At 38.2% G+C, this 17220-nt stretch overlaps 3 protein-coding genes and 1 long non-coding RNA gene across 4 annotated transcripts; 3 read left to right on the top strand and 1 right to left on the bottom strand.

The window, feature by feature from the left end:
- Positions 1-18: 18 nt before the first annotated feature.
- On the bottom strand, positions 19-3079 carry LOC108818141 (cleavage stimulating factor 64). Its single transcript, XM_018591021.2, has 11 exons — positions 2887-3079; positions 2721-2799; positions 2446-2620; positions 2314-2353; positions 2017-2228; positions 1856-1933; positions 1748-1783; positions 1269-1652; positions 718-903; positions 460-604; positions 19-370 (listed from the first exon to the last, which is right to left on the bottom strand). The coding sequence occupies exons 1-10, from the start codon at positions 2918-2920 to the stop codon at positions 467-469; spliced, it is 1362 nt and encodes a 453-aa protein (XP_018446523.2). The 5' UTR covers positions 2921-3079; the 3' UTR covers positions 19-370; positions 460-466.
- A 1400-nt stretch (positions 3080-4479) lies between these two features.
- Positions 4480-5715, top strand: LOC108818142 (uncharacterized). Its single transcript, XM_018591022.2, has 2 exons — positions 4480-4913; positions 5315-5715. The coding sequence occupies exons 1-2, from the start codon at positions 4548-4550 to the stop codon at positions 5522-5524; spliced, it is 576 nt and encodes a 191-aa protein (XP_018446524.1). The 5' UTR covers positions 4480-4547; the 3' UTR covers positions 5525-5715.
- A 22-nt stretch (positions 5716-5737) lies between these two features.
- Positions 5738-9214, top strand: LOC130497472 (uncharacterized). The gene is made up of 3 exons (XR_008936468.1): positions 5738-6513; positions 7523-8454; positions 9044-9214. It is a non-coding gene; the product is annotated as an uncharacterized LOC130497472 (long non-coding RNA).
- Positions 9215-12138: 2924 nt separating this feature from the next.
- LOC108817142 (polyadenylate-binding protein 5) lies at positions 12139-14990 on the top strand. The gene is made up of 7 exons (XM_056990277.1): positions 12139-12466; positions 12682-13454; positions 13540-13617; positions 13695-13784; positions 13871-14170; positions 14275-14478; positions 14559-14990. Exons 1-7 carry the CDS (start codon positions 12154-12156, stop codon positions 14787-14789), a joined length of 1989 nt encoding a protein of 662 aa, XP_056846257.1. The 5' UTR covers positions 12139-12153; the 3' UTR covers positions 14790-14990.
- The last annotated feature ends 2230 nt before the right edge of the window (positions 14991-17220 follow it).

The following is a 17220-nucleotide window of genomic DNA, read 5'->3' as shown; positions in this document are numbered from 1 at the left end:
CCCTTTATTGGTAAAAGCTTTGGTGAAATAAAAATGTTTATTCACTGAAGTACTAACCAGTTGCTACATGATATAAAGTGAAAGCGAAGGATGGTTTAGTTAAAGCAAAAAAGAAAGAAAAACAGAGAGAGAGGAGTAGACGACACAGTTGTTCTGAGACTTCTTTGACTTGTAACTTTCTCTTTTATATTATTGATGGCTGGATATTTCTATGACTATAAGACAAACTCAGCACAAAATAAATGCTACACTAATAATACAATCACTCACCAATTCAAGTGAGAGAATCCTTCTTCTTTCTATTGTAATCTGTGTGCGAAAACTCTTTCCATCTCTGCAAGTTTCAATCAAATGGAACCAACGAACCAACCTGTGGGACAGAAGAAAGAGGAAACCGAATGAGAATTCGATCAAATATCACCAAGCAAAACAACGCAGCTCTGCATAGAAGACAACAACCTCAATGCTATGAATGCTGCTTGAGAGCTTGTTGCAGCTTCATGACTTCTTGCTGTTGCTCTGGAGTCAGCAACCTCAGCTGTTCCGGTGTCAAGTTCATTACTTGCTGTAGCAACGTTGACTGAACATCCGGGGAGATATGTGTCTGTAGAGAAAGAAAATCTATCACTGAGCAAAGGTTTGCAAACTAATAGATTCAGTGGGTGGAGTTTGTGAAGGATTTTCTCATCCAATTAAACTTCCAAATGATGTGTATACCTGATGCGCTCTCTCTTGTACTTGTACTGGATTTGGAAGCATTGAGTTAGACGCATGCCCTCCATGGAATGGATCGATTCTCCTTTCATCCACTCTCATCATCTTTGACGGTCTGTTTATTGATTCATGAGGTCCCTCGTTGTTTATTCTTTTGCCATAGTTTAGTGATACCATTTGCCCACCTTGCTGTAAAGTATATAAATACAGACGTGAAGTAATCTTTATAGAAAATCTAAATAACAAACAAGATGAAAAGGGTCACTCAACGCCCTTCGATGCTCACTAGACATTTATATATGAACTTCATTATTAACTTGAAAAGTTAAAAAAAAAGCGTGAATCTTTCCCTTTGACCACTCATTAGCAACTCATATCAAACTATCAATGAACTTTTCCAGTAAGATATGGTAACTAAAGCAGAGTACCTTCGGTGTGTGCACCATAATGTTGACATTTGAAAACTATGGTGGTAAGCTATGCAAATACTTTTGAACTGAATTTATAACCCAATAGTTTCATTCTCCAAAAAGAAAGATATTGTGGAAACTCACCTGCATCACAGAGTTTGTCAATGGTGGCCGAGGTACTTGAGATGGCTGGATACCGTTATTTGGAACTGAAGTCTGAATACTATAACCCATGCTGATGGAAGCTGGAACCACTTGTTTTTGGCGTTGGAGTGGAGCGGTTTCACTGAGACCTTGAACTTGGGATCTATATGGAGGATTTACAGAAGAAGGACCTGGTTGTGAAATCTGACTGAAATGTTGTTTAGAGGACTGTTGAACGGGAAACTGACTATGGGGATGTCGACTAAGCTGCTGTGGCCTTTGTGCCAGTGGCGGTAATAGGTTCTGACCAGATACTTGCGTGTCCTGAACGGACGACCCTGACATATTATGATTTGGGGCCTGAACAATATTTGGCGTCTGCAACTGCTCAATTCAAGAATGGAAATAGCGCTCTTAAGACATAATAGATAGATAGAGAAAGAAGACGCACAAAACTACTCAGTGAGATGGAAACTTACAACTTGAGGACTCACAATCCCAAGCATTATCTGTGCCTACAACATTAAACAAACGTATAGGTTCACAAAATGGTGTAATAAGCACAATTTGTATGGGTGAGTACTCACCAGGAAAACAGCTTTTAGCAACTGAGGTCTTGAAACCAACAACTGTCGAGCTTGTTCCTTGTTCTGCGTAGCCATTAACTGAGAACACAACCAGTTAACAGCCGTTCAATAACGGGTCAGTAAATATTTAACGAAACAACCTATTTTTGATAGATTCACACCTTAATGGAGGATATAATATCAGAGAGCTGACTTCTAGACATGTTGGCAAGATGAAGAGTCAGAGGATCAGTAGCTGGAACCTGCAGTGTACTCTGTGTAGAACCAACCTGGGGAGCACCAAGCGCACCGGCCATAACAGATGCAGCTGATATAGCAAGGTTGATACCAACCGGCTGATGAAGATTCGAATCTACAGGCTGCTTTTGAGATTCTGCCATAAACAAACAAGGATATATATATAGTTATGTTTTCTCTAAAGACAAATATGGTCAGGGACTGAAACAAAAAAAACATACCAGTAGTAGTAGTAGTAGGCAAAGCAGGAGCTCCTTGACCCTGAATCATTCAAAGGTATAACCTTTAGTTATATAACTTACTGAGATGCAAACATTTTTAAGACCAGAGAGAGAGAGAGAGGGGAGTAGAACCTGATCTCGGGTTTTGTCGGTTCCTTTGTCATTCTCAGCGAAATCAACTCTTAATTGACGGCCATTGATTTCGTAACTCTGGAGATTACGACGAGCACTCAGCGCGGTCTCTTCGTCCTTGTACTCGCAAAAGCCGTAGCCTTTAGGTTTACCAGTTTCTCTATCGGTAACTAATCTGAACCAGGAAGAAGAAGAAAAGGTGGGTTCTTTTAATCAAAACCCTAAAAACGCAATTAAGGAGGCTAATTGAAGAATGGGGCGATATAACTACTGACCTAAAGGAGACAACGGGTCCAACCTCGCCGCAGATGTCTCTGAGTTGTTCCTCGGTGACGTCGTAAGGAATGTTCCCAACTAACAAAGAGACGATGAAGATCGATTATTGGAAAGCAAAAGGAGGGAGAAGATGATGTGTGGAAGGGGGAGAGAGAGAGTGAGTACCGAAAACGCAGCGTCGTTGGGATGAAGAAGCCATATTGAATCAATAGAAGATGATGATGAAGTTTAAGCGCGGATTCATCTTCTTCCTCTAATAAATGTTTTGATTTGAATTCGAATTCGAACGAGTTTTCGATGTGAAGATTTATCGGAGATCTTTTCGAATTCGTCAATGGGGAGTAGTGTGACCTTTTTTTATGTTTTGCTCTCGGGATTAAAGACGAGCGAAATTAATTAGGCAAAGCGAGTTTTAGTACCATCGAAAGGTTATTTATGTCAGGTAAAAAAGGAAAGTCTCCGACAAAAAAAAAGAAAAAAGAGGAAAGTCTTTTTTTTTTTCTATAACATCTGACTTTCTTGATATCAAATCAGTGTAAATATATAAAAAAAAAAATTACACCAAACATGTTAGAAAAACTTTTAATAGAAACAGCAGCTACGCGATAAATATATATACTTGAAAATAAGGTTTCGTAGTAATATTGATTTTTTTACGGCTGGCTGATTTGTCATTCTAAACCGCTTTTTTAGAATATTTGATTATTGAAATGTTTATTAGGTTTTTATTTTCTTTCTTTTTTACTAATTTTCGTTACATTACACAAGTTTTTGCCATCGTATGTTCACTGCTTCTCTTGTAACTTGGTTCATGGAAAATCTTTAGGGAATAGCTGAACTAATCTTGAAAGTAATTTACATAATCTGATAGTTAGCGTTTCATTTCATTCAATGTCAAAGGCTACCTACCAACACCACTGATCATTTCTATAGCTTTGGAGAAGTCGAGGCGTTTTCAAAAGATATATATCTACAACCTTAAAATACACATTGTTCTGTTGCATATCAGTAGAACAAGATGGTGTCACATGCTGGCATTGGCGAAATAAGAGACAAAGTAAATAAATGACATTCACATAAGACACTGTTAATAATCAGAAGAAATGTTATTAAGTTAAGATTGATGGAAAGGGAGCATCAACTGTCGGGCCATTGGGGTAAACCTCATCTGTACGATCTCAGCTGGTGGCTGAACGCAGATGTGCAAACCATTTTTCTCGTCTCTCCAAAGTAAACCTTCGGTTATTCTCTTCTTTTCTATATCTTGGTTTTTAACCAGTGGCGGAGGCAGCTCTATAGCACGTGGATCACTTGATCCATATGGATTTGGTGTAAAAAAAATTTTGCTTATATTTTAGTGATATAACTGAAAAAATGTTGTAAAATTCAGTTTATTGACCTCTATGATGTATGTCAATTATGAAATTGACCCTCATAAAAGCTTAGTCTAGCCCTGCCATTATCTTTGATATGATAGAAAGTGATGTAAGGATTACTTTATATATATTTTTGAGGTTTCCTAAGCAGTCACAAAACCATAAGAATGTGATTAACTAGCTAAGGAAACATAACGCCATATCTAGAGGGATATTTGTGCAAGAAGTGGAACCTGATCAAGTGTGTTTCTTAGTTTGCCTTGGTTTATGTTTTCTTAGTTTTAATTCCGTTCAGGCCCATGATGAGGCCCGACCACTTTTACTGATTGGTTTTGCTTTCAGACAGAAAGCCATTCTAATTAAAACGCGTCGTTCCAGACAGAAAACTTGTGTTCTGTTTTCTTTTTAATAAAAGAAACCTCTTCATCGGACCGGCGAGAATCGTTAGCCATGTCAATAGAAACAATGCCGGAGAACACGGAGGAGAGAGATCCGCAACAAGAGATCGAAGAGACTACACCGCTGCTCGACGGGGAATCGAATTCAAGGACCGCGACGACGAAGGTTCCGGAGGTGGAAATCCATCTATACCGGTGTGGAGAAGGTCCGATCGACGTGTTCAAGTCGAATCTCGGCGGTTGGGAGCAGAATCAGCTCGAAGTTCGATCTATCCTTGAGAAATATGGATTGAAATCCATCTTCGCTTTCAACGTCGAGAGAGGTCGAGCCGCCCCTATCCGGTGTCACCCTAGGAATGGCTGGTCTGTGTTGCCTTACAGAGATGGTGCCGTGGTTTACATCGACGGTGAACCTCAGGTAATCTCCGATGATCTCGGTTACTTTCGGTCTAATTTGTTATTTCATTTGGTTCTGTTTTGTGATTTAAAATGATTGGTATAGTTAGTTCAGTTCGAATTTGGTTGAACTTTTTTTTTAGAAAACTGAACCTATAACCGTTTTTTTTAAACTTACTTAATTGAACCGAGCTTGGACCAGAAACCAAATTTTTCGGTTTGGTTCAAAATCCCGGTCCTAGTGATATTGGTCAAGTAAATAGTTTCTTGGAATCACACCTCTGGATCTCAAAGGTGTACACAACAAAGACAAACGTAGAAACTAGAAAGGACGAGACAGTACTCTCAATATTTTTTTTGATGCTATTGTTATAAGAAGAAGAAAAAAAGTATAAAAGTTGCAATATTTCTTGTCTTTCTCAGGATTCTCTGCTCAAACCCATTACAAGAATCGTGCTCGGAGTCGCAATTGTTATGCTGTTAATTACGTTTCTATTGAAAGACCCTCCAGCGTGGATCAAGAGCAACATCTCCATGGGGAACTTTCCTCCGTGGGTGCTCGCGTGCATAGTAATAGTTGTCACCCGAGCGAGGAAGAGAACCAGAGACTTCTTCAAGAAGTGTGGCTGGTAATGTCAGAGACCTTAACACTCGTTTCCCTTGTAAACGTGGTCGTTTCCCAGGCCTTTGATATGGCCTTGAGGCGCCAAATTGCTTGCTTTCAGAAGCAAGAGGGCAATCATTCTCTCCATTTGCATCTGTTGAACTTTTATAGTTTTATGCGTTTTCATGTGTATGCGAGTGGAAATATATAGTTTAATTGTAACGACCCGGTTTCCTTAACCGGAGTTGATTTGGTTTTCTCTTTAATTAAATTGGACCAAACCAATTTTGGTTTAACCCAAACTTGGATACATATATAAAACGTATGCATCTCCTCCTCTTCCCTACCCTAGCCGCACCCATCTCTTTTAATGGCGATCAAAAAAAGAAGCCACTATCATCACTCGTTCGTTGCCGCAGCCATCGTCCTTCACCACCAGAGTCACCACGCTCACCGGAGGTGAAGTCCCTACCATCACATGCTTCGTTCTGTGCCGCTGCAGCCATGATGGTGAAGTTATGTACCGGATCCTTTAGACGCTGAACATGACCGAGACGAGAAGAGAAGGTGAAGCCGGACCACCGTATTATCACCGCGGGCGTAAGCTGTTCAGCCGTGAGTTGAATGTCACCGGAGATCCATGTCGCACTCATCACCACTCGTCCTTTCCAATGCGATCTATATTCATGTTCATGGGATGAACGTAAGGCCTCTCCCTTCCCTTACGTGATGTCATGTTATACTAATGACTCTTAACTGTGTTATTTGGTCAAACGTGAGTTCATGCATAGGAGAATCTATTTTTCCTTGTGTTCTTGATAAGCAAGTAATTCCAACCATGAGCCTTGGTCTTAATTAATTAATCTCTTGCTTTTTGCCGAACTGCCATGTGATGCGTTTGATCTGCCTTTATGCGCCATTGATGAGAGATCAAGACCCAAGGAGAAACCTTGAGTTTTCTTGTTGTTCAAGTCATCTTGTTATTTCGCCTTGTTTCTAGTTCTCCGATATGGCAAAGGTGAGGGTCTATTCCTGAACTTCTCGTACACGGTTTAGAATTTCGGAAAAGTCTAATTTAATTTCTAATATGTTCCGTTTGCGTGAAATCGAGTCTGTCTTTGCTTGCTTAGTTTTAGGTTCTTTGATAAAATGGAATTAGGGTGTTAGATGGTTTAACAATGTTTGGTCATATAATTGATTATATATAGATATATTTTATATTGAGGTGATTAGGATGTTAGCCGACCACAGAGACGTAATTCTGTGTGCCGGCCGGGGACCAGTAGATTTGATGATTTGGTGTGGAGATGCTGCGGCACAGCTTAGTCGACCTGTTGTGCCAAGGCTTCGAGGTCGATAAATCGTCTACGGGCGTGTGTTACCGAGCACTTTGTCGGCGGAGTTTTTGGCCTTTTATTGGGCAGCGGGAGTGCACCCCGCTAGGACCATTGTTTGTTTTATGGGTACTTGAGGTACCGTGTTTGACTCATGTTAGGGTTAAATTATATTTATTCGAAGTACTATGTCTGGGTCTATGGATTTCGGGATTAGCATCCCATACCTCACTGAGTGACTCCCTTGTTGCTCACCCCTCTTTTCTCCTTGCAGGTGAGCTTGACGAGTAGTCGGATATCTGGACGGATGGTGTCTTGGGATTGTCGTATTTTATTTCGATTTTCAACTCGACTTATTTGACATATTTTTATCATTGATTTTAAAGATATATTTCTTGTGGATATATTTTATTAAATATTTTTAATATTTTTAGGTTTTAAATAATTCGGTTTAATTTGGTATCTTTTTGGTAAGTAGCACGCCGGTCTCGAGAGAGGAGGAGACGGGTGTTACAATTTGGTATCAGAGCGGGTTCCGTCCCGGCTCCGACCCGGGATGGGGATTTATGGGGACTTGTGTTTCAACGATTTTCAAAGTGTTTGGGATTGGGAGTTTTGAAAAATAAAACCGACACCATTCGATTTAGTATCACTCGTTAGATATTAGCATTTTGAACTCTTTTATTTTTGCAGGAGAAGACCAAGTTTCATTTCGTTTCATTTCGTTTCATTTATCTCGTGTTCTTCTTTCTTTCATAGTCGTTGAAGTTTCTTTCGGGTGTCGTCTAGAATTCGGGACGAATTCCAGTTAAGTGGGGAAGAATTGTAACGACCCGGTTTCCTTAACCGGAGTTGATTTGGTTTTCTCTTTAATTAAATTGGACCAAACCAATTTTGGTTTAACCCAAACTTGGATACATATATAAAACGTATGCATCTCCTCCTCTTCCCTACCCTAGCCGCACCCATCTCTTTTAATGGCGATCAAAAAAAGAAGCCACTATCATCACTCGTTCGTTGCCGCAGCCATCGTCCTTCACCACCAGAGTCACCACGCTCACCGGAGGTGAAGTCCCTACCATCACATGCTTCGTTCTGTGCCGCTGCAGCCATGATGGTGAAGTTATGTACCGGATCCTTTAGACGCTGAACATGACCGAGACGAGAAGAGAAGGTGAAGCCGGACCACCGTATTATCACCGCGGGCGTAAGCTGTTCAGCCGTGAGTTGAATGTCACCGGAGATCCATGTCGCACTCATCACCACTCGTCCTTTCCAATGCGATCTATATTCATGTTCATGGGATGAACGTAAGGCCTCTCCCTTCCCTTACGTGATGTCATGTTATACTAATGACTCTTAACTGTGTTATTTGGTCAAACGTGAGTTCATGCATAGGAGAATCTATTTTTCCTTGTGTTCTTGATAAGCAAGTAATTCCAACCATGAGCCTTGGTCTTAATTAATTAATCTCTTGCTTTTTGCCGAACTGCCATGTGATGCGTTTGATCTGCCTTTATGCGCCATTGATGAGAGATCAAGACCCAAGGAGAAACCTTGAGTTTTCTTGTTGTTCAAGTCATCTTGTTATTTCGCCTTGTTTCTAGTTCTCCGATATGGCAAAGGTGAGGGTCTATTCCTGAACTTCTCGTACACGGTTTAGAATTTCGGAAAAGTCTAATTTAATTTCTAATATGTTCCGTTTGCGTGAAATCGAGTCTGTCTTTGCTTGCTTAGTTTTAGGTTCTTTGATAAAATGGAATTAGGGTGTTAGATGGTTTAACAATGCTTGGTCATATAATTGATTATATATAGATATATTTTATATTGAGGTGATTAGGATGTTAGCCGACCACAGAGACGTAATTCTGTGTGCCGGCCGGGGACCAGTAGATTTGATGATTTGGTGTGGAGATGCTGCGGCACAGCTTAGTCGACCTGTTGTGCCAAGGCTTCGAGGTCGATAAATCGTCTACGGGCGTGTGTTACCGAGCACTTTGTCGGCGGAGTTTTTGGCCTTTTATTGGGCAGCGGGAGTGCACCCCGCTAGGACCATTGTTTGTTTTATGGGTACTTTAGGTACCGTGTTTGACTCATGTTAGGGTTAAATTATATTTATTCGAGTACTATGTCCGGGTCTATGGATTTCGGGATTAGCATCCCATACCTCACTGAGTGACTCCCCTGTTGCTCACCCCTCTTTTCTCCTTGCAGGTGAGCTTGACGAGTAGTCGGATATCTGGACGGATGGTGTCTTGGGATTGTCGTATTTTATTTCGATTTTCAACTCGACTTATTTGACATATTTTTATAATTGATTTTAAAGATATATTTCTTGTGGATATATTTTATTAAATATTTTTAATATTTTTAGGTTTTAAATAATTCGGTTTAATTTGGTATCTTTTTGGTAAGTAGCACGCCGGTCTCGAGAGAGGAGGAGACGGGTGTTACATTAATCTTCTGGAAACCCAAAAGTAGAGTAAAAGTAATAAGACTGTCCTGATGAAACATCTTACAGTTGCAAAAAAAAAAAAAAACTACAACCGGACACTAGTTTTCTTGATTATATTTTTGTCGGACCTTGGTACATTTGAAAATTCAATTGAGAGTCGTATCATGTTATGGTAGACAATGATAGGGAAATGTCTATAAGAATCTATAAGAATTTGACTCTATGTAGTAACTTTTCACACGAACTTAATATTTTGAATGTTAATAACTGTGAACAAATGGATACAGTATATGGGTCAAGGACAACACATTTTAACCAAATAATCTGTCCGACAAAGTTATTAAAAATTATTGAATGAATTCATCTACAAAAGTAGGCATGTACAAATTGAAATAGCAAAAATTGTTAAATACAATTTGATCTGAATTCACTATTAGTTCCAAATACCAACAACATTCTAACATATAAAAGCAAATAGCTGCCTGCTACTTTTTCACACATGTTGGAATCATATTCACATTGGATGTTAGAAGAAGTTATTGTTACTCACAGTCTCTCACTGAAGATCTCATCATAAAACGCATCCTCGTTGAGAAATTATTGTATTTGAAAATCTGAATACAAGAATATTTTCATGTTAGGTGTTTACTTTAACATTTTTTGTCGTATTTTGTTTCAGAATTTCAATACAACTTCTATTTACTGTCAATTTAATATTAATTACAAAATTCATTGATCTAATAAATAAATTTATTCATCTAAAATGTTATTGGTAAAATAGATAATATCACAAATGCATTTCAATTAATTTTTAATATATGTGAAAAATGTCTAAGTGACTCTTTGTGAAACAGACAGAGTAATAGTTTATTATAATTATAATTAAAATTTTAATTAATGTTTTAAGAAAATAAACTATTCATTTTACAAACACATGTTATATATGTTTCTCATGAATATTTAGGGTTCGAATGGTAAAAGCAGATCAAACGGTGCAGATCAAGCAAATCATGCAAATCAAGCAGATCAAGTGCAGATCATGCAGATCAAGCGGATCAAATGTAGATCAAACAAATCAAACAGTTTATTACATTTATTATAACGGAACTGACCTGATATTAAATTTTAACTTAACTTTAAATTAAATGCATGTATATAAGTATATCTATAAAATTATTTTGATATAATTTTATATCTGTTAAAATATAAAGATATGAAAATAGAAAACAAAATTATATAAAATATGAATTAATTTATTTAGAAAGAAATTAGAAAGATATGAAAGTTTTATAATTTTTCAAAATTACAATTTTTACTTGAATTTAAAAATATCAGATTTTAATATCGAATCGGATCACGATTTTAACATCTAATTACAATTTATAATGAGAAAAACAATTTAAAATAGATTATATATTTAAATAATAAAAATAAAAATAAAATATATAATATATTAATAAATAACAACGAATATTGCACTCATTGTATTTATAAGATTAAAATATGAAAATATTAGTAATTAACCAAATATGTCTATTTCCATATATATATATATATATATATATATATATAAGAACAATATCATACATTTACATAATTAAGAAAACACACCTCATATAAATCATTTAGATAAATGTTAAACCTTATATAACAAAAAAAAAAGATAAGTAAACAGTGAGAATTTTGTATTGTAAAAGTTGTTAGTTAAATTGAGTAAAATATAATTTTAATAGAAGAATATCAAATATATTATTACTTCGTAATAAAATTATTTATTGGTCAAAAGAAAAAGAAAAATGGTTGAACCACCACAAAATACTACTCCCTCCGTTTCAATTTATTTGTCGTTCTAGACTTCGGCACACAGATTAATAAAACATTTAATTTTGTATATTTACTAGATAAAAACATCATTACCAATACACCTAATTAGATTTCAACCAATAGAAAAATAGATTAGATTAAAAAGTCAATAAATTTTGCATTGAAATCATAAAACGACACTTATTTTGAAACGAAAATTTTGCTCCAAAACGACATATAATTCGAAACGGAGGGAGTAGTAAACAAAACTGCATGTGGGAGAACTGTTTTTTTTTTACTAAAAGACAAAAAATATGTACTGCCTACAGATCTCCTGCAAAATATATTTTAAAGACAGAAAATAGTGAATGGGAGCTAAAAACAGTTCTCCTGCAACACCTAATGAACTGCCTCTCTCCTGCCTCCCCCATTCATAACCTTAATAGTTTCTCATTGCTTTATCTCTTTAATATTTTGAACACAAAAGTCTAGTACAATTCATGTTTTCTTTTACCAATTATAAGATTTTGACCTATGTTTTGGTATGTAACATCCTCTTCTATCAGAGTACTTTCCTGCATGTAAAGTGGTCAAATCATAAGAAACGCAAAAGTAGAGGATATAATTAGATCTAGTCAAATTGAATATCCACGTTACTCTTGAAGATGCACAATAAAAGGCGACAAAAAGAATGGAGTGAAAAACATATCAAAAGACCAAAGAAGAGGACACGTGGCACCACGTTGTACGTTATTTGTTAAGCTTAATGGGCCCACGTAAAACTCGGTCAAAACCGAAGAGACACATCAGTTCGAACTCAGATTCGTACGGACCGATTCGTTAGTTAGCCGAATGTATAAATACACAACAACACATCTTCCACACTCTTACCGTTTCTCCGAAGATATCAAAAAAGGAAAAAAATCAAAATCAAAATATCAAATAAATAAAAATCTCGCAAAATATTCTCAAGAAAGATTTAAAAGATCGTAAAACACACAATCACAATCTCTCTCGCTGTCTCGCGCACACACACACACACACACGAAAAAAAACCCTAAACTACATGGCGGCGGCGGTTGCATCTGGAATTGCCCCGACGACAGCGATGGTTGATCAAGTCCCCAATCAACCAGCGGCTACGGTCGCCTCTCCTCACGCGACTCAGGTAGCTGCCGTCGCGGCTGCGGCGGCCGAGGCGTTACAAACGCACCCTAACTCCTCCCTCTACGTCGGAGATTTGGACCAAAGTGTCAACGAGGCACATCTGTTGGATCTGTTCAACCAAGTGGCTCCTGTCCAGACAGTTAGGGTTTGTCGCGACTTGACTCGTCGTTCTCTTGGATACGCTTACGTCAACTTCGCCAATCCCGATGATGGTACTTTTAAAATCTTCGAATTCAATTATTTATTATTATTTTATCAATGCTGAAAAACTGGTCATGAGTTAATTAGGTTTAACAGAGGATTAGTGTTCTAGATCATTTTTTTTAGAATAATCTTTTGTTAATCAAGGATATATACACCAATTTTTAGAGCACTGATTGTTATGGTTATGGATTATTAAAAAAAAATGTTATTATTATTGTAACAGCCATGCGAGCAATGGATATTCTGAACTATACTCCGATCAGAGAGAGACCCATCAGGATCATGCGTTCGAACCGTGACCCGAGCACGAGACTGAGCGGAAAAGGCAATGTTTTCATCAAAAACCTGGACGGGACCATCGACAACAAAGCCCTGTACGACACCTTCTCGAGTTTCGGGACCATTCTCTCGTGCAAGGTAGCCATGGACGGGACGGGGAAGTCGAAAGGCTACGGCTTCGTTCAGTACGAGAAGGAAGAAACCGCTCAGGCAGCCATCGACAAGCTCAACGGGATGCTGCTCAACGACAAGCAAGTCTTTGTGGGACCCTTTGTCCGACGTCAGGACAGGACTCGCGAGAGCGGTGCGGTCCCGCGTTTCACTAACGTCTACGTGAAGAATCTTCCTAAGGAGATCACTGACGAGGAGCTCAAGAAGACGTTTGGGAAGTACGGAGAGATCTCCAGTGCGGTTGTGGTGAAAGATGAGAGTGGGAACTCGAGGTGTTTCGGGTTTGTGAATTTCGAGAGCCCTGAGGCGGCTGCGGTAGCGGTTGAGAAGATGAATGGGATCAGTCTTGGTGAGGATGTGTTGTACGTTGGGAGGGCGCAGAAGAAGTCTGAGAGGGAAGAGGAGCTGAAGAGGAAGTATGAGCAAGAGAGGTTGGAGAAGTCTAACGGAACCAATTTGTATGTGAAGAATCTTGATGATGGTGTGAATGATGATGAGAAGCTCAAGGAGATGTTCTCTGAGTATGGGACTGTGACCTCAAGCAAGGTCTTGTTCTAGCTTTTTTAAAACATGTTTTGATGTTGTATAAAGTGCTGAACTAAAGTGATTTTGTTTGTGATCATATGTCTAGGTCATGATGAACCCAGAAGGTTTGAGCAGAGGGTTTGGTTTTGTTGCTTACTCCAATCCTGAAGAAGCTTTAAGAGCTGTAAGTTTCAAATTAAAAAAAAAAACAAACTGTTGGACATTTAAATATACATACTAATAGTACTGATGGTTATACAGTTGAATGAAATGAATGGGAAGATGATAGGAAGGAAACCTCTTTACATTGCTTTTGCTCAACGCAAGGAAGAGAGGAGGACTCATCTTCAGGTTTCTTATCCCTCTGTCTCTCTGTGAACTGTATCACTTTTGTTTTCTGAAACTGGTTCTCAGATTTTCTTTATGTTTTATTTCAGACTGTGTTTTCTATGAGACCAAATGGACCAATGGGTGGGTTCCATCATCACCCAACAGGTGGGCCAGCTGCAGGGCCACACCATCAAATTTACATGGGCCAGAACGGTCAAGGTATGGTGCCTTCACAGCCTATGGGGTATGGGTACCAACTTCAGTTCATGCCTGGTGTGCGTCCGGGTGCTGGCCCGGCTAACTACATGATGCCTTACCCTCTTCAGAGGCAAAACCACCCTGGTCCCCGTGTTGGGTTCAGGCGTGGTGCTCCTAACATGCAGCACCACTTCCAGCAGCAGCCACAAGTATGTAAACTTTATCCTTGTATCATCATCTCTATGACTATTAGCAAGGTTGTTTGTTATTTTTCAACTTGGTGTGTGGGATGTTGTTATTTTTGAACGAGCAGATTATGCAGCACAATGGAAGATATATGGGAGGTGTGGGTAATATGATGAATCGTGTGGAAGCATCTGCTCCACAAGGCATCATACCATTGGATGCATCTGCGATCTCTCACAATGCTTCTCAAAACCAACAGAGGCCAGCTCTCCTCCCCATTTCTAAGCTCACTTCTGCCTTGGCATTGGCTAGCCCTGCCAATCACTCACAGGTTTGTGTCTCTTTTTGTAAAATCTCTCATCACATCTGAGACTTGTAACTGATGGAAGGAGAACTGTGTAATGATGACAGATTCTTGGAGAGCAGCTTTACCCACTTGTGGAAAAGCAGGAGCCAGTTCATGTGGCCAAAGTGACAGGGATGTTGCTGGAGATGGACCAAGCTGAGATCTTGCACCTTCTTGAGTCACCTGAAGCTCTTAAGGCCAAAGTGGCTATGGCTCTGGATGTACTCAGGCTCTCTGCTAATCCGACAGCTGTTTCTTCCGTTGATGATCAGTTTGCTCCCTCCTCAACGGAGTGAAATGAGTTATTACCCAAAGAAAAAGACAATGTTTCTTCTCGATTTTATTAGACTATGCGCTTTGAAATTTTTAGGACTTATTTAACCAGTTTTTCTTCTCGTTTGCAACTTTTAGTTGCATTGGATTTTCTTTTCTTTTAAGACTTGTAGTTCTTTTTTTTTCTTGAGTCTATCTAATGATTCAACTCTTTTGGACCATCATATCTTTTGCAATCTTTATTCCTTAGTACTATGTTACATTAGTCTGCAGGTTATGAGTCTCTAACTACAACCAAGGTGTATGTAACTCGGCACCTGCTATCTTTGATTAATTGGAAACTGGATGTTCCTCATCATCTATATCCATTCTGACCCATTGTTGATAGTACTATGCATGAAAGCGTATTTTCCATCAACTCGTGGTGCTGCTTAGTGTTCACCGTGGCCATCCACTATTTTAACGTATTTGGAAGCAGGCTTAGTAACCCATGCTGGCACTTGATTCTTATGTTTTGTAACTGCATGTGCACGTTCAAAGGATGTAAGTTACTACATGGCAATAAGCAACATTTAAAGCGGCTATAAGCAGACTACATCTCACGATTTTCTGGCCTAGAGATATCCTTTCAATTTATATAACTCAGATGCCTTCTCCACCGTCTTCATCTCTAGTAAATTGCCACCTTCTTTACTGTTAATAACTAGCTATGTGTTTTGTTTAGGCCGAAAACATTGATCGGTCCTGCCTACAGTTATTACACTCAATCAGCCAAATCCACAGCACCTGAAAATTGAAAAAGCATCATCTGTTTCGGTCTGTAGTGTATTTAGTATATGTTATAACTTGAAAACAGTATTATTTTTTATATTCCTTTAGAGAATAGGTGAGATCCTAACTTGATCCTCTTTGTTCTGTTGTATGATGTTTTGCCTAAGCTTGTCTAATCCATGTTGAACAGAGGTATACTGTGTGGAACATGTGTTGCACCTTCTGAATTCTGTGTAGTCTCCAGATGACTGTGGGCTATGCCATGGACTTGAGAACAGTACCACAACCTATCTTACATTGTCACATTGAAGCCCGGATATTGCATATGATAGTATAACATAAACTGTAGTCAGCTCATACTTTAATGAAACCATAAGATCTTCTACGGTTTTCGCCCACTCCCTAAATTTCTGTTCAAAGCAGTAAAACCAAAATACTACACTTTGAAAATGATTCTCATGCAAAAGCTACTGCATGTAGCTGTGTGCTGTGAATTTCTGAGTTACTTCATCTCTGATCCCCTACTCAGCAGCATGCTCGAGTCGTCATTGCATGGCTCATAAACGCTTCCATTGTTCATCAACATCATCTTCATAACATTTTGGAGATGTATAACAGCTGCATGATCGCTGTAGCATGCAGCCCAACGGCGAAGCTTCCTCTTCGAAGGAGAAGCAAACATTGAAAGTCCATCTAAGACAAGGTCTGCTGCAGCTAAACGCTTAAACCCATATGCAAAACTGTATGTGGCTGCGTTTTAGATGGTGGTATGGGGCGAGCCATTATCTTTGAGCCTATGGGTGGTTTATGTAGGAGTCAGGTTTGTGTAAAAGTCAATGTAAATAAAGTGGTTCTCCATTGGAAGGATCAGTGAGAATCTTTTGGATCTGGTTTGGTTGATAGTTTGACCTCAACCTTTCTTCTTTTGACAAATGCCGTGTTAGCGCGCTTTCTCTACGGGGCAGAGTTTCTATCTTCACCGTCTCCTTATTCAAAACACAGTCTCACCAAAGCATCATTCAGTTCACTGATTTTCTGGATTCTTGATGCTTCATCATACAAAAATGTTTGGCTACCGTCTCCTTAAATTTCTATGGTTAAAGTTTTAATTAAACCATATTTTCTATCTTAAAATCTTTTATAAATTAATGACTTACTAAATTTAATAAAGTAATATAATTTCAATATTGTTCAGTTATTGAGTTTTACTGTATTTTATGTGAGGTTTTAATCATGAATAATTTGACAAAAATATAAGATCATGATCAACGAGGTCTCTTACCGTGGATTTTTAATGTAATATAAGATACATTTCTTAACTGTTAAATTAAAAAAAAAACTAAAAACATATTTTAAATAAGATATATAAAAAACGTTTCTTAACCGGAAAATGTCAAAATCATGCTTTAAGAATTCCAAATGGATCTTTCCCATTAATGATGTTCTAATACATGATTGTGTTTTGGGCCAAATATTTTATGATTTTGTCTAGTTTAAGATATTTATGTTTTAGTGTTGATATCTATACTATTATTTGCGAAGTAATTTTTCGCAACGGAGCTTCCACGTTAAAAGTTAGAGTGGTTAATATCGATACTACCCTTAATGAATAAAATATATAACTAATCTAACAATAAAAACGAAAATTAATTTATTTAATTAGATAATTGATTAAAATTAATA

The sequence above is a fragment of the Raphanus sativus genome, chromosome 7 (genome assembly GCF_000801105.2).
Source record: "Raphanus sativus cultivar WK10039 chromosome 7, ASM80110v3, whole genome shotgun sequence".
Taxonomy (NCBI): domain Eukaryota; kingdom Viridiplantae; phylum Streptophyta; class Magnoliopsida; order Brassicales; family Brassicaceae; genus Raphanus; species Raphanus sativus.
Note: the sequence above shows the minus strand (reverse complement) of the source record. Positions and strands in the feature narration are given on the sequence as shown.

Coding starts and splice junctions, on each gene's coding strand:
- LOC108818141 (XM_018591021.2), bottom strand. CDS start 2,920: ATGGCTTCTTCATCCCAACGACGCTGCGTTTTCG. Junction 1,934..2,016: donor ATATTATATCCTCCATTAAG/GTGTGAATCTAT, acceptor TTGTGTTCTCAG/TTAATGGCTACGCAGAACAA. Junction 1,784..1,855: donor TGCTAAAAGCTGTTTTCCTG/GTGAGTACTCAC, acceptor TTAATGTTGTAG/GCACAGATAATGCTTGGGAT.
- LOC108818142 (XM_018591022.2), top strand. CDS start 4,548: ATGTCAATAGAAACAATGCCGGAGAACACGGAGGAGAGAGATCCGCAA. Junction 4,914..5,314: donor ACATCGACGGTGAACCTCAG/GTAATCTCCGAT, acceptor TGTCTTTCTCAG/GATTCTCTGCTCAAACCCAT.
- LOC108817142 (XM_056990277.1), top strand. CDS start 12,154: ATGGCGGCGGCGGTTGCATCTGGAATTGCCCCGACGACAGCGATGGTT. Junction 14,171..14,274: donor ACTTCCAGCAGCAGCCACAA/GTATGTAAACTT, acceptor TTGAACGAGCAG/ATTATGCAGCACAATGGAAG. Junction 14,479..14,558: donor GCCCTGCCAATCACTCACAG/GTTTGTGTCTCT, acceptor TAATGATGACAG/ATTCTTGGAGAGCAGCTTTA.